This window comes from Heloderma suspectum, chromosome 2, assembly GCF_057233095.1.
Source record: "Heloderma suspectum isolate Gila_16-S chromosome 2, 16-S_ref, whole genome shotgun sequence".
Classification (NCBI taxonomy): Eukaryota; Metazoa; Chordata; class Lepidosauria; order Squamata; family Helodermatidae; genus Heloderma; species Heloderma suspectum.
The window spans coordinates 217,116,793-217,133,705 of record NC_139459.1 but is presented as its reverse complement, the minus strand read 5'-3'; the positions used below and the strand labels follow the sequence as shown (position 1 = coordinate 217,133,705).

The 16,913-nt window shown below is 42.6% G+C and overlaps 1 protein-coding gene across 1 annotated transcript in view; it reads left to right on the top strand.

The window, feature by feature from the left end:
* Positions 1-4,657, top strand: part of CACNA1G (calcium voltage-gated channel subunit alpha1 G) — a 241,986-nt gene extending 237,329 nt beyond the window's left edge. The window contains exon 36 of the mRNA XM_084837951.1: positions 3,194-4,657. Coding sequence (XP_084694077.1) covers positions 3,194-4,054 — 861 coding nt within the window. The 3' untranslated portion in view covers positions 4,055-4,657. The remainder of the gene's footprint in view (positions 1-3,193) is intronic.
* Positions 4,658-16,913: the final 12,256 nt, after the last annotated feature.

The window sequence follows — 16,913 nt, the reverse complement described above, 5'->3', positions numbered from 1 at the left end:
AGCTTAATTCACAAACACTCTAAAAATACACTGGGGATGAGGATGATTGGTAATTTAACTGTGAATATACCCATCTATGGGCCTTTATGATTTGCTGTGAATCTTGGCCCTAAAATGGCTCTCCTGGATAAGTCCCCTGACAATTTAAATTAATAGCCATTGGTATTGCTATTTTCCAGTAATTTGGCTAGTCATTTTTTAATCTTGTTATATTGCTGGCCACGAAGTAGTTCAAGCAGAATATTTGTACCTGCAACTGTCGATGTGCTTTATTATTCCTTACATTGTATGCATTTTTATTTTTTTATTATTTTATTTCATTTCTCTTTCTCCTTTTTCTCTCTTTTCTCCTTCTTCATGTATGTCCTTTCATTATTCTGTGTGTAGTTAAATCTTGTTCACCACATCCCTAGCCCATACACATTCCTTAGTCACTGACGCTCCTGTCATTCAGCCTCCCGTTCCTTTCTCAGTGCTGTAGAATGGACCAAATCCCCTACTATATGTAAAACCATAGACACTGGAAGGCCTGGCAGCTAGTGACTAATTCCCTGGTGAAGATTAGTCCACTGAATGCATTTAAGGAACAATAAAACCCTGTTTTCTGTTGAGAAATATGCTCCCTGCCGGTGCAGTAAGAGTGCTTTCTTCAGAAGAATGCTTCTTTGATTCTTTGGTTCATGGGCCAAGACTATGAAACAAAGGTGTAAAACACTCCATTCTACAGCTATTAAAATATCCAATGGGGATCAACGCAAGTTGATGTTTTTCTGGGGGTGAAATCAAGCCTTTAAAAAAAAAAACAATTCAATCAATTTTTAAAATTAAATTCTTACTAGCAACTACTAAAGATGTCTGAAAGTATAACAAAAAGAAATAATTCGTGTTATCAGATATTCTGCATATTAAAATACAGAACTGTACATACAATTGCTTTCCTCGTCACTATCATCATGCTTTCTATATATCTTTCCTACACAGTGACATGAGATCAGAACCTGTAGTAATTGAATTTTCTTCTCTCACAGCTCTCAGGAACCCTGAAATTTATTTTTCTTTTATTTATTTATGCCAAGGGTGAGTAACATGTGGCCTATGGGCCACGTGCAGCCCTTGCTTCCCCTACCACGCTACTGAATTCGACAGTGGTGGAAAAATGCCGGTTTTAGCATCATGGAGTGCTAAAACGGTCACATTTAGCTTGTTTGCAAACTAAATTTAAGCCTTGCAGCATTCCATAGTGCTATGGAGCAGTTTGCTGCCACATGCCAACAGCAAACCACCATTGATTGGGGGGGGGCACCCCTGAATTAATGCATCATGTGGGGAGATAACCTAATCTTCCTATCAGTGAGAAACTATCTAGGCTCCTATTAAAATAAAGATGGGGGGGGGTGTCAGAAAAAACTGGAGAACATCCAAAATAACCTGATTGAAAAAAGAGACAAAGTCTCAAGACGTTATATATACACTCATACTTCGAGGAAGAGAATGAATATATATATATATATATATATATATATATACACATATCTTGAGACTTTGTCTGTTTTTTCCAGTGGGACCCATTAGAATAGGCATGGGGAGCCTGTGGCCCTTCAGATGTTGTTGAACTCCAATTCCCATCAGCATCAACCAGCCTGGGCAATGGTGAGGGATAATGGGAGTTGTAGTTCAACAGATCTGGCAAGCCACAGGTCCCCAATGCTCCATTAGAAGCTCAGTTATAAACACCACAGGAAGACCAACGATTCATAACCCAACTCCAAACATCTTTACCTGCCTGCCAGCTTCCTCTGACCTAGAAGACAACTCTGTTTCCCATTCTCTTCTAGAGACAAATTGGTGATTTTAAACATTGTGTTGGTTCCTGATGTAGTTATACCTAGAGTAGACCCATTGAAATTACTGGGCCTTAAGTTAGTCATGATTAACTCCCATTCATTACAATGAGTCTACTCTTAAGTATGACTACAACTGGAACCAACCCATTACTTACATTAAAGGAAACAAAACATTTGCTTCTATATATGCTGGCAACCCCTCTGTGTTTTTGTACCAAAGCCCCACTTTCATAAAGATATAATACATGTAGATAACCCCCCACAACAGCAGATCCAGTTGACATGAAAGGGACACTGCAACAAGCAAACTTAGTTATGCAGCACATTTGGTTTCATAACCTTGTAAAAACATGTTCGCGCTGTTCTGTCTGCATGTCTGAGCCAAACCTTTATCTCTTGGTTTGTTAAAAAAAAAAAATGTAAAAGTTTTAATTTCTAAAAATGTGGCTTTTTTAGGAGGAGGGGAACCACCCTCCTAGTCTTTCATGTCACAGGCTGGAGAGCAGCCTGCCATATAAGGGCTTTCATAGGACTGATTATATGACTTGAATAAGCAATAAGGGCAGGGCAGGATCTGGTGCAGCAGGCAAGCTTTATGAAAGCAGAGTATAGTGAGCATTGGACTGCACGACTTATTGAACGTCAGTGCTGCCTAAAAGACTTTGAAGGATAAAATTGGTACTCAGTTTCTATTTGAAATCAATTGTCCTCAAAATGCTTTCTCCAGAATAAGATATATTGGGTCTGATCCAAAGGGCCCCAGTAGACTAATGTGAAGCCAGCTCTATCACAACTGTAAGTCATATTTGTGCAAGTGAAAGGGGAAGGGAATTTAACCTAAGAATGATTTCAACCCAGAAATAAGCTCACAAAATGCCGGTTTTGTCAATTAATCCCACAATACCATGGGAACATGTTGTTTTTTCATACCTTCATACCACAAATTCTGAGTTGAGAAAGAAACACTGAAATGATAAATATCTTTTACTTGGTGATGACGGGCCATACTTGTCTAATGCCCATATTCTAGCTATAGACAGCTATATTTGTTCCTCAAATTTTGCAGTGCTCTTCCCAGACTGACATTTGCATGGTGATATGTAAAAGACTATAGTTTGCACCTGTGAGTAATAGGAATGCAGTAGTGCATAACTGGAGAGGTAAATGTACAACCTGGACTTCATGTGCACAGTAGACCAGGTGACAGAGGCCATGTGACTGAAGCAGGGGGAGCACTGAAGAGGGGGCTTAGTTGACTGCCTCTTATTAATTGCACCTTGCCTGTACTAACTGTTTTCCTATGTGTCTGTTGCCCTGTTCCCCTCCAATTCCTTGACACGTCAATACAGATGGCAATACGAAATGACTCCTCAGACACCCATAGCCTAGAAAGCAGAGAGAACATCCACGCTGAGGTGAGTGAACTCTCTGATCCAAATTTGTCAGCTCCATCCACTGAGGATCTGTCTATCACTCTGATGCCCTCAGAAGCAAAAGAGTCAACCAGCTGGGGGCGATCGAGTGTTCATACTCAACAACATTCCCGCAATCAGTATAACATTTCCAAGCATGTTCCAGATCTGTGTGCCTGTACAGACTCCCTTCAAGAACTACCTGTAGACCCGATGGACCAGGAAGTATCAGAAATAAACAGCTCTTTTACTTCAGGAACTTGTTCAGCCATGAGTGCCTCTTCAGTGGTTCAGCCTGAGACCCCTAAGAGAAACATAGGCAACAGTGGCAATGCTACCTTGAAGGACCTGAAGAAATGCTACAGCGTAGATACGCAGGGTCTTCTTAAAAAACCATCCTCTTGGTTAGATGATCAAAGGAGACATTCCATAGAAATTTGTTCCATGGAAAACAGCCCTCAGCATCATTCCACATCTAGTTCTTCTGGCTTCATAAGTCAGGTCTTAAGTGAAATGGAAGGCTTGCAAGGAACACGACCGAAGAAAAAACTGAGCCCCCCATGTATATCAATAGACCCACCCGATGAACAGAGATTGTTACTGAGAGGACCGTGCACTGCATCGCCTCCCAGGGGAGACGTCTGCTTGAGGAGACGTGCGCCATCTTGGGATTCTAAGGATTCAGTGGATGCAGGGGACTCGGCCCTTCCAGACAGTATGTCAGTAACTCCAGCCCCAAAGAAAGACTTGTTGACGCTCCCTAGTTTTTCCTTTGATCAAACAGACATGGACCCTTGAGTTCATTATTTTCTGTTGTTGGTGCCAAATGTTTCTTTTCTCCCTCATGTAATAAATTAAACCTCTCTATTCTAAAATGGCACTGATTTTTTAAAAATCCAAAGAACGTCTAAAGAGCTAGCTGGTTTAAGAGTGGTTAAGCTATATCACGCTTACTTAAGCATAAGTTCTGCTTGGGTAAAAGCAATACATTGTTCAGAGTCTATATGTATATTCTATTTTATTAAATTAATTGACCCTAGTATTGCAGGATGTAGTACATTTTGTGGCTTAAAGACCTGGTTTATTTTCTTCTGTTTTATGTATCTCAGAATATTCCTGAGATTATGTTGGGAGTTTTTTAATGGATATTTTAACCTTTACAAATACATATTTAATCCTCCTTTTTTCTTTCTTTCTTTCTTCTTTTTTTTGCAAAGCACAAGATGTAGCCATTAGTGCATTACTGAGAAAATGTGTCCCATGGTCAACCAGAAATTAGAATATTTGCAATGATAATGTATTTCACTCACCAACCCATCAACTATTTTCTGTAGAAAATAGCCATTTGGATATTTTTTACAACTGTAATGGTATTTTTAATAATAAAATAATGTCCAAATTGAATTTTATTATGATGTAGAGCAAAAGCAAGTGCACAAACTGAAGAACATATGGGGTAACCAGATAGACTTGCGAATATGTCTGTTATATAGAGAATTCAGCTGTCTCTTGGCAATACACAAAACATGTCTTCTGTGCCAGGTCTTGGCTGTTGCTTCCTGTAGTGATCCCTACAATCTTGCGAAGCATGAATATCTAGGATCAGGGCCCCTCTCCCCTTCCATTGTCCTTCCTGCATATGTTGAGTGTGACCTGGGGGAGGAGAAAAGGTTGTGATGCTGCAGGGCTCTGTCTGTATCTGGTACCCCAAAATACCAGTCATATGTGCTTTGCCTACTCTCATCTGTCTTCCACTTTTAGTGGAAAAGGAGAACACAGTAGTGACAGCAGCTGCTTACAAAACCAGTCTAAATTTGCAAACCCCATCTCCCATGTGTCCCAGGAGAGTGAGTACTATCCTGCCTGCCGGTGACATCAGCTAGTGGCAGTTTTGCCATTATTTTCTGTGGAGTCAGACATTTCACAGAATTACTTCAGCTGGGTTCATCCCAAACTTCCACAAACAGCAAATTATCATTTGCATGGCTATCATTTGCATTTACCCTTGTCCAGTTCACCCCTGGCTCAGCAGAATATCATTTGAACACACCTTAACTCCCCTGAGAATCACTCTCTCTAGTGGTGGTGGCCATTTAGTAGTTAAGAACATGACTAAATTCTTGCACTTTTACACTGCAATCCTAAACACATATACTAAGATGTAAATCCCATTTACTTCAGTGGAATGTGCTTCGAAGAAAGAGGCTGAGGATCATAACTATAGTTATTAATGATTCATGTGGCTGAAAATCAAGGTTGCTATAAATGTAATAGTTGAAGCTTTTCCTACCACTTTCCTGCCTACCATAGCTCAGTGGCGGAGCACCTGTTTTTCATGCAGAAGGTCCCAGGTTCAATCCCTGGCATCTCCAGGTAGGGCTAGGAAAGACCCCTGCCTGAAACCCCTGGACAGCTGCTGCCCGTCGGTGACAACAATGCTGGGCTAGATGGACCAATCGTCTGACTCGTTATAAGTCAGTAAAAGTTAGCTGCTAATTATCAGACTGCTTATAAAGGCACAAGAGTAGGACCAATGCAGGTAGCGATGCTGCTGAGAACTGTATATTTCAATTGCTCCATTCCAGGTGCAGTGACTGAAAGCATCAGTACCCTATATTATGGTCTATTTAAGGTGTTCAGGAAAAAGCTACACACCCCGCAATAATAGGAGGATCATCTTGGGGTGCCTTTAAATTATATCAGTCCCCGATTCGTCGAACATGGGATCAGCCCCGGGCTGCTTTTCATCTAATGTGCATTTTCAATGCACGTGGCATAATACCAGCCCAAACCAGGCCTGGCGTTGGCTAAGCTAGAGGCAAATTTTGTTTCACTTCAGCTGGTGCTGATTTGCAAAATCTCTTGCCATTCTTGCCTGCCTTACGAGAGAGACCATTTTGTTATAGTGTCTAAATTACAATAGACATTTTTTTAAGAAAAAAATCCCCATATAATCAACAATCTTAGAAATGAATGTGTCCAGTCCCCTGTTTCTTCCAGTGAAGTCTGCATGTTTTATTTATCAAATTGCAATCATGTGGGCTGTAGAGAGCGTAATACATTTATATATACTGAGATGGATTCCACTGACATGTTATCTCTTGTAAACCTTTATTTACCACTGTTGCCTTCAGTGGAAACAGCTTCCACCCAAGGGTACAAGCCACCAAGCCAAATGACTATCCTCTATTCATTTCAGTGGTGTGAACAGAGCTTACATTGTGCCAGGGCTCAGCTCTGGCATCTGTTTTCAGTGCCAGGGCTTAGCCCTGGAATATCTACAGAAAGAATAAATTAAAATGCCTCTAAGCACATTTTTTCACCACTAAATAAGCAGACAGAATCCCACATCAGGGCAAGGACCTCCAGATCAAAAGGTGTTTTTTCTAGACAGACTCGAGCCACAGCATCTCTTTTCCAAGAAATTAAGCATTGAAAATAAACCTCTGACCTCCACAGATGCCACAATGAAGCCAATGGAGTTTGCACAACACAGTTCACAGTGCTTTGTGGATTGTGCCTTTACAGCTTTATCTTCCTTGCTTACTCCCTGGCCCAGTACAGAAGATGGCACTACGTGCTAAGTCCCTACTTCTTAGTTTTGCATCCTGCCCTTCCTCTGAGGAACTCAGGGTGCCATTCTGTCCTCCCAACAACCCCATTAGATAGGTGAAGCTGAGAGATATAATTTGTCTCAGGCTACCCAGTGAACTTCCCAAAAGAACCTGGACTTTGCATGCCCCAGTTTAACACTGTAGCTACTATGCCATACTGACTCATGCTCCAAACTGCTTTGGCTTATTAAAACAGCACCAATAGTTTGAGGAAAGAGGAAGGATTTCCTACTACAGCTTAGCACTCTTCTAATATCCTACTACCATCACCACAACCACCACCAGCTTCTTGCACCGATCTACCTAGACAAAGTGATCATGAGATGGAGCATAAGGCTGGCTCCTCCCTACTCATTTGGCACACCCCTTCAAATTACCTCTGTCGATGAAGAGAGTATCACTCCCTGGACAAATAAGGTGCATGTGTATCCTGCAGATCCAGAGGCCTGTGTCCAGCAGACACAGTCTGCTCATGCAGTGTCCAAGCATGCATGGTACTGTTGTGGTGGTATTGCTCCTTTCTACAGATCAGGTTGTCCCCCTCTAGAAAATGACTTCCTGTCCTAAGTAGGCTGATCTTGCTTTTAAGAACATAGTCTGCATTTTTGGTAGAATAATTCCATCAGTTTCAGCTTAACCCACCTCTATGTAAATGTGTTTAGGACTGCAGTCTGGATATATGCTGTTAACCCAATTAAGGCTAAAAAAAATTCTAGGTCATGCACTCATATAGTCCACATATGGTGAAACTTTCAAGCTAAACCTGGAATGAAATTTAAAGACTTACTAGAGGAAAGCCCATTCATATTTTGAAACTCAAGATTTTGAAATGCTAAGATACAGAGTTGCCACCTACATGATTATCATCAGATAGACAAGCTCATATTGGACCCTTTCTTAAAACCACATTGCATGTCAGTCTTGCCAACAGGTGATTATATACATCACTCAGAGTTAGGGGAATGTGGTTATATAAATCTGAACACTATGTCTCCTATGGTAGCTCTGTATGCCAAATTGAGTCTTATTCCAGTATCATGCCTGCTTGTGTAATATTCTGAGTATCCAAAGCTTTTGTTATTCCTGCCCATCTAGTTTGAAATGAAATACAAAATTATTAATTCAGCAAATTCATCAACTGGAAGTAGTCACTTTTAGACCTACTGAACATGTTAGAACAAATCTAGTTAGTGCAATTCTTACAAACCATTCTTTTGTTGTAATTCTTTCTGGTTATATATAAGGAGATATTATTGTTGTTGTTGTGAATAATAATAATAATAATAGCACAGTAAGACTGAAATGTTCTCAATCCTTTGCTTTTGAACTCCAAATGGCTTTACGCTCCCCTACCCCTACCACCACAGTACACTAAAGCCCTCTGCAGATATCCAAGGCTATGCATGGTGAAGATACCAGGATCATGTTCCCTTGCTCTGCCACCCTTCCCTACACATGCCATCCCGCTCTTGGTGTCTGCACATTCATCAATTGTGTTTGCATAGGGGCTTATACACATAAAGTCCAACACATTTTAGGTTGGATCCAGCATTGATGTTCTACCAGTGAAGGGATACTGCTGGCAGAATGGAATGTCTGTGTCCTCTCCTCCCCCTGCAGCTCCCCATGCAACCTCCCAATCGCTTCAGAAGGTCCCTTACCTGCCGGAGCAGACTTAGAGGGCACACAGGGGGCTGCACGGGGGAGGAGAGGACATGGAAGTTATATCTGTGTTATACACTGGAACAACAGAAGCCCCCCAGAGGCTTAACATGGAACATACATAACAGAAGTCCTGTTCTGCCAGCAGTATTCTTACAAGATGCTAGATCCAAGCCATAGATCACAACTTCACAGTCTGTATTCCGAAAAACCAGAGTGTACCGATTGCATGGTTGGATCTACAAATATTGGGCTCTACATACAAGGGCCACAATGTTAATGTGACAAACTAATGCACAGACCACTGGTGTGAGATGCGCAAGTAAGTGTAATCTTATTCCTCTCACCATGCATAGCCTTAAACATCTGCATAAGGCTTTCTGATAATCAAGTGGTACACAATTTCATCAATTGTTAAATTGTACAGTATTGATCTGGCTACACTCAAATCCAGAAAGTCTACACATATGGACTTTAACTTCTGGGTGATGCAATGTACAATATTTTAGGAGAAAATAGTAGTGCAAAATGTAACCTACAGTGAAATTGCAAAAACTGTAACAAGTAGCCTAAAAAAGCATTTATAGATGTTCTGTTTTCAGTGCTTGGGGATTTTCCCACTCAGAAGCATTGTGTGAATATCAATAAAGCAAAGGGTTTGCTTCATAGAAACATAGTCAATAAAGCGCGATCAATACAAAACTTACTGTAAGCTAATGCATTCAGGAAAAAATGCATGTAAACTACTTTGTGATACAAATATTTTCTAGTTGCCCTTTTGAAAATCTAATTACAGTACTACAGCGTGTGCAATAATCTTCACGGAATTTTGAATACCTTTGGGATGGGCTTTTGTAAAATAAAATTTGACTTTTTAAAAAAAATCAAAAAGATTCTAAAGAGATATACACAAATTCTGTAGAATGGTTATGTTGATATTTTTTATATTTTTGTAGAAATCTCTAGCACAACTGTTAACTCTGCCAAGCATCTTGGAAACAGAAGAGGACTGAGATCTCATATTTTAATATGAGAATTTTGAGGCCAGATCTGGTCTGTTTTGGATTGGGGGGTGGGGGTGTTCACCTGTTTCTCCCAACACCAAGGTTAATCCGTAAAAGAGTTGAGAACTTAATTTAGCACCCAGTTCTAAACACATTTCAAAGAGGCTAGCGCTAGTCACATGACCAGTTCATCATAGATCCAATCCACAGATGCCATGCTCTTGCACAACCTGTTTCAATGGGTGTTCTGCAAGAGATTTTCCCTGTGGAGTGTGGCTCAGATCTGTTAGGGGGGTTGGGTTTTTTTTGCACCTATGGAATGAATTTAGCTCTGAAATTAAATTAGATATGTATCCAATGTAATTAATTTAGCTATGTGCAAGGCTCTTCCCCACTGATTGGTATAGTTTATAGGCAATAAAAGTATCTGTGATAGCTGACAAGTGGGGCTATAAGCTTCAGTCATTTTATCAATGTGCTTAATAAACAGGCTACAGTCTTAAGCAGTACCACCAAATTCAATGAGACTTCCAAATATATATGATTAGGATTGGGTTGGGCAGCTTCAATCACATATTTAGTGCAGGTATGGGCAGAAAGTAGGTTTCCAAATTTTTGGACTTCAGTTCCCAGCATTTCTGACACTTGGCCATGCTAGAAAGGTCTTCTGGGAGTTGAAGTCCCAAGCATCTGGATATCTATCTGGATAGCCCACCCCTAATTTAGCACACACAGACTAAATTAACACTGGGGTAGATAAACACACATTCTAAACTGGATCCACTATGTAGGCCATACAGGTGGCCTGACTCAAGCTTCTGTGAACTCTACAAATGTTAACAAACTAGTGTATTAGAAAGCTTACTTACAGAATGCCAGTTGAATGACAGAGTAGAAATATAGGTCAGCTTATGTGCAACTCACAGACAGATGTTTCATTTCATAAATTTGTACTGGAAGGGGAAAAATATCAATGGTTTTGGTAATACACTCATTTTAAGCACATTTACCCTCTTGATAATTGCTTAATTAATTTAAAGGTCCACGATTAATCAGATAAACATCCAGAATCAGTTGACAGCCCTACTGACAAGTAATAGATGCTTCAAGTGGCCAGGCTGTCACATGATAGTTGCAATCATTATGAGCTGAGCGGGTCGGGTGGGAGGACTATGAATTCAACATTTATGTGTATAATGATTCCTTAGTGATTTCAGAGGGGCTTCTCTGCATCTGAGTGTGTTTAGAACTGGATCTCTCTTGTTCTATGATGCTACTGTTCTAAGTTACTTTTTAAAAATGTATTAATCTAAAGCTTATTTCCCCTGGTAAACCCCAATGACAAGTACTATCCAGTTTGTTTTAAAAGCACACCAGCACTTTAATATTGTGGATTTACTGTATACTGGTAGGAAGAGAATATTCTGCTTTTGCCAGTGTATATTATGAGGGTAAAGATTTGCTACCATGTCTGAGAAAAAAAGACAATGTAAATTCCATACTTGCAAACATTGCACATAGTATTTCTATAAATTTTAGATAGATTACAGGTTATTTAAACTGTAGATAATTTGAAAGAGGGAAGAAGAGAAACAATGTTTTTGGCTTCTGTAGATTGCACTCAACAGGACGTTTGGTTTTGGACAAGAAAAGGGGGTTTACATTTGTAAAGTATGCCTCAGTTTCCCTTTCTGTGCCCCGTTGACTATACTAACCCACGTAGAATCTTTCACACGAAAAACTAGAGTAGCCACAGTACCAATGTCCATTAACAACCTAGTAACTATTTTAGAACTTTGTATTTAATAGCTAATATATTGTTATACTGTATCAGGTATAGAGACCGAAAACTGGGCGTTTGGTCAGGGCAACAAAAGGTGGAATTCATGGGGAATATCGGATTAAAATGTTTTTTAAACGAGTGTAAATCTTTACAAATGACAAAAACAAATGTGTACTATTAAAAGCTTTTGAAAAGAAAAGACACGTACCCTGAGTCTTTTATTCCTAGTGAACTGATCTATGTATGCAAACAGTATCCATTAGTCTGTTATCATATATAGATATGATCTGTGTCAATCTACAAATACTCTGCAGCAATCTATGGAAACTAGGGTGGTGAGGTTCAAGAGCTGAATCACCAGTTTTAATTACTGAAAGGTTTATGTGCACCCAACCCAAAGGAATTCCCATGATGCATAGGAACTCCCAGGGAATCTCTGTCTGGTGTCTAATTAATCGACTGCGGCAGATAATAACTATAACTGCTTTATTCAAAATTTTGCTTATAGAGTACAGGGTTGTGTGAAATCTGTTTCTATAGGTGCTTCCAGCTGGAGAGCTCCTAGCTTTATCAGTCATTACACATTGTGCTGGTATACTCTTTTCCTCCTTAACAGATTTTTTTTTTTTTTAAGAAAAAGAAGAAGGGGTGGAATGGGGGATGGGACAGTTTCAAGTGGGAGAAGATATAATTTGGACCTCTCCATATGTGAATGAGGCAAGGCAACTGTACAATAAACACCTCATCTGGAAGCACCCTAAGAGTTTTTCCACACAAGGCTGTTAATTTGCTGTATCTACTTTAGGTTTTGTCGCAGAATTGAGATCCAACCTCTACACAAAACGCTTTTCCTTTCCTGCTACATAACCTCTAGGTGGCACTGTGCTATAGCAGGATAATGCAATTACACAAGTAGGAAAAGAAGTTTTCTTTTGCTTTCACAAATATTCCTCCATTTCCCCCAGTCTAACCCCCCCCCCCCGGCAAAAGTGCTCTTTAAAAACAGAAGCAAAACTGGAGGGTCACGTCATCTAAAGAACCCATAGACAACTATGAGTAAGGAATGGCAAGCGCACAATACATGTCTCATGTAGAAAAGGATATTTCTGCCTTCCTGCATGCTGAATTGCAAGAACACTTATCCACAACAGCTGAAGCAGATTCACAATTTTTGTAATGCAGATCTGAATAATTGCTGCCCATTGGTGCACACATCATCATCTGATGCCACTCACCCTTTTTGATATGAGTGCTTGTGAAAGGCTTGCAGGCACTCAAAACACCCACTGACACCCACCCTAATTTGAGTAATTAATTTTGGGCCACAAGTAGTTGGCAGCAGTAGCACAGACACGTGCAGGTGTTCTGGAGGCCTCAGCTGAGCATCTTTCCGCACCTGGGATAGAATTGGGACTACCTGATGGGAAATGATACTATTTGTGTCATTTCTGCCAGGGGGAAGGCCTTCCAATCCTCAGCCTTGGAAGTCCCACTCCCATCCGTTGCAGGACATGAGGCTTCACCACGGCAGGGATGTACGAATCCCTTACCTTGCTCCGCTGATGGGCATCCGCAGTGGGGGGAGGTGATCCGTCCCTCCCCCCGGAATCCTGGCTGGATCCACTCTGCAGTGACTCCACGGAGCCGCTGGCCGGGGCCGTCCACTGCTGGGCTGCGCCGGCCGCATATGGGGGCTGCCATAGCGGCCGCCATTTGCGTCCCTGCGGCGGCTGTGATAGGCTACGTATATATTTACGTATATATTTACGTAGCCTATCATGGCCTCCGCAGGGACGTAAATGGCGGCTGCTACACCATTTGCGTCCCTGACAAGCCGTGATAGGCTACGTAAGTATCTACGTAGCCTATCATGGCAAAAGGCAGGGACGCAAATGGCGTAGCGGCTGCCATTTGCATCCCTGCCTTTTGCTGTGATAGGCTACGTAGATACTTACGTAGCCTATCACAGCTTGGCAGGGACGCAAATGGCAGCCAGCGTAGTAGCCACCATTTGTGGCCACAGCCCAGCAGCTCCCAGAAGATGACCCGGAGCCACCGCCGCTGCCACCACCAGGTAGGATCCATCCCGGGGGGATTCTGCGGGGTTGCAGGGGGGGTTGCCCTGTTCCGCCACGGACTCCGTGGGGGGGCGGATTCTAAAGAATCCAGCCTCATTGGAGTCCGTGGCAGAATTCTCCAACATCCCTACACCATGGTCTTTGGAGTGCCCATCTCTGCTGCCACCTTCCTGTGTGCTAAGGTAAGTAGCTGGTAGGGATGTCAGAGAATTCTGCGACGGATCTCGGTGAGGCCGAATGCCAGTGCATTCGGCCCCTGAAATCCATCGCGGAACGAAGCCCCTGCCCCCCAACCCACGAAAGGCGTGCGGGATGAAGTCCCCGCCGCCCCCACCCCATGAAAGTCCCGTGAAACGGAGCACTTACCTGCTCCCGTCCACGCTGCTTTGCGAATGGCGGCCGTCCTGCGGCCGCCATTCGCTTCCTCCTCTTCATAGCCGTGATAGGCTATGTAAATACTTACGTAGCCTATCATGGCTAACTGCGGAGGCCGTGATAGGCTACGTAAAAATTTACATAGCCTATCATGGCGGGGGGGTGACCCAGCGTACGCAAATTGTGGCGGCTACCACCATTTGCGTAAGCTGGGGTTTTTCCCCCTGCCATGATAGGCTACGTAAATATTTACGTAGCCTATCATGGCTCAATACAGGGACGCAAATGGCGGCGGCTACGACAGCTGCCATTTGCGTCCCTGCAGGGCTGCCCAATGGCCGGATGTCCGGCTGCGGGCGGCCGGAGCCGGCCAGCGGCTCTGCGGCTTGGCCGGGGAGTGGAGCCAGCCAGGCAGGATTCCAGGGGGAGGGACGGAGCGCCTCCCCCCCCGTTGAGGATTCCAGGGTGAGGGACGGAGCACCTCCCCCCCACCGCGGATTTCCCGGCGCGGAGCCAGGTAAGGGATTCGTACATCCCTAGTAACTGGCCCCTGTGGTGGGGACACTTGAAGGTCAAGTTGAGGAGATCTGTTTGCCTGCGGGATGCAACCAGGACCCAGCTCACCTTGGTCTCATTTGTGAGCCTTCAAACAGGGTCAAAATCATAGCCATCAAACAGGGTCAAAATCATAGCCATCTTCACCACAGACAGTACAGACATCCTCGTAAGTGTTGTTGTTTTATGGATCCAAAAATAGCATTCTCAAACCTGCTGCCTGTTCCAGACAACTACCTGCAAGAGTTAATGCGCTTGGGGTTTGTGTGTTTTTGCTTTGGGAGGAGAAAATCACAGATATTCACACAATCCCTAATAGACTGAATTTTGTTTCTCAAGGAATGCTGCAGTACAGCTGCAATGTCCAACTCTCCAGGGGGATTCAAACACACTCTCGTATTCTAGATTCATCCAAAATAAATGTCATTCTGGGGTGTTTTTTCTCAGAATCACTAGCATGGATAAGAGCAACCCTCTGTGCTTGAGTATACATCCTTCAACATTAGTTAGGCTGCAATCCTACACTCATCTGGGAATAACTGCCATTGATCCTAATGGGGCTTACTTCTGAGTAGGCATGTATAGGACTGCACTGTTAATGTGGATTAGTTTCATGCTCTGTCCATCTTTTCAGTTATACAGTGACTTAATTTGCTCCAATACTAGAGCCATTTAGCGCAGCTTGGGTGTTGCTTTTCTTCAGTTAGCTGGATGACTATTTTAAATTGTAGTTCCACACACCACCTAAAATAGTGCTGTATTATCCAGCAATGCCCTTCCACATGGCCAAAATCCTTCTATAATGTTTATTTAGAAGTAAGTCCAATTCAGCAAGAGTCCCCTGCAACCTTAATTAAATATTTATTTTTTGCAGGTCCTCCCCATTACCCCTGAAAATCAAATCCTGTTCAGCAGGGCTTTCATGCCTAGTATCCTTGCATTATTTTCCCCCTTCTCTTTCTTTTATAGCAGGACCAACTGCATAATTTTTCTCCCAGAACCGGTACCCTGTCTGGAGGGACTGTGCTAATTCCATGGGGAAGACCCACACAATTATCCCCCAGACATTTGGTTGTGGGTCGTTAAACATCACAGTAGTACTGTGAGATGAACCCACAGGAAAGCACCTCCCACAGCTCTCCTGTAATTTTTAACAGGAGAAGCAATCTCTTTCACAAGAACTTTGAACCTGTGAGAGCCATGGGCTTTAGTCAGAACAGGATGTTTCCTGCACTGTCACAGGCTCAAAAGGCAGCATGAAAGCTGTCGGCTACTAGTGAGCCTGTGATGACAGAGAAGGAGGAGTGGGGAAGTCTGCTTTCCCCAGTCCAGTTGCATGTGCCTACATCTGTATCTAATCCAGAACGTGCAAGTTATCATATGGAAAGTGACAGAACCCATAAATATTGTAAGGATATTTACAATATCCTTACAATAACAAAGTAACAAAGGAAGAGTACAGGCAGATAGCACAGAATTGCAGGGATGGCGTCAGGAAGGCTAAAGCTGAAAATGAGCTGAGGTTAGCAAGGGATGTTAAAAACAACAAAAAGGCTTTCTTCAGCTACGTGCATAGTAAAAGGCAGAGGAAAGAAATGGTGGTTCAGCTATTAAATAAGGCAAAACGATAACAGATGACAAAGAAAAGGCAGAGGTGCTCAATTCCTACTTTGGCTCAGTCTTCTCCCAAAAGAGGGTCTATGAGCCCCCTGGCAAAGGCGAAGTACAGGCTGAAGGGGCAGGATTGCAGCTTGAGATCGACAAGCATATGGTCAAGGAACACTTCATTACTTTGAATGAGTTCAAATCTCCAGGGCCAGATGAACTGCATCCTAGAGTCATAAAGGAACTGGCAGAAGAACTCTCAGAACCACTGTCTATTCTCTTTGAGAAATCATGGAGGACGGGGGAAGTGCCAGATGACTGGAGGAGGGCTAACGTTGTCCCTATCTTCAAAAAGGGTAAAAAGGAGGAACCTGGGAACTACAGACCAGTCAGTCTGACATCAATCCCTGGGAAAATTCTGGAGCAGATCATAAAGCAATCCATCTGGAAGCACCTTGACAACAATGCCGTGATTACTCGAAGCCAACATGGATTTGTCAAAAACAAGTCCTGCCAGACAAATCTGATCTCATTTTTTGATCGAGTAACCTCCCTTGTAGACCGTGGGAATGCTGTAGGCATCATATACCTCGACTTCAGCAACGCTTTCGACAAAGTGCCCCATGATATCCTGATGAGCAAACTAGCTCAAAGTGGGCTAGATGAAACAACGATCCGGTGGATCCACAGTTGGCTACAGAATCGGACTCAAAGAGTGCTTATCAATGGGACCTTCTCAAACTGGGGAGAGGTAACGAGTGGGGTACCTCAGGGCTCAGTCCTGGGCCCAGTGCTCTTCACCATTTTTATTAATGACTTGGAGGAGGAGGTGCAGGGAATGCTGATCAAATTTGCAGATGACACAAAATTGGGAGGGATAGCTAATACTTTGGAAGACAGAAACAAAATTCAAAGTGATCTGGATAGACTGGAGCGCTGGGCAGAAAACAACAGAATGACATTTAATAGGAACAAATGCCA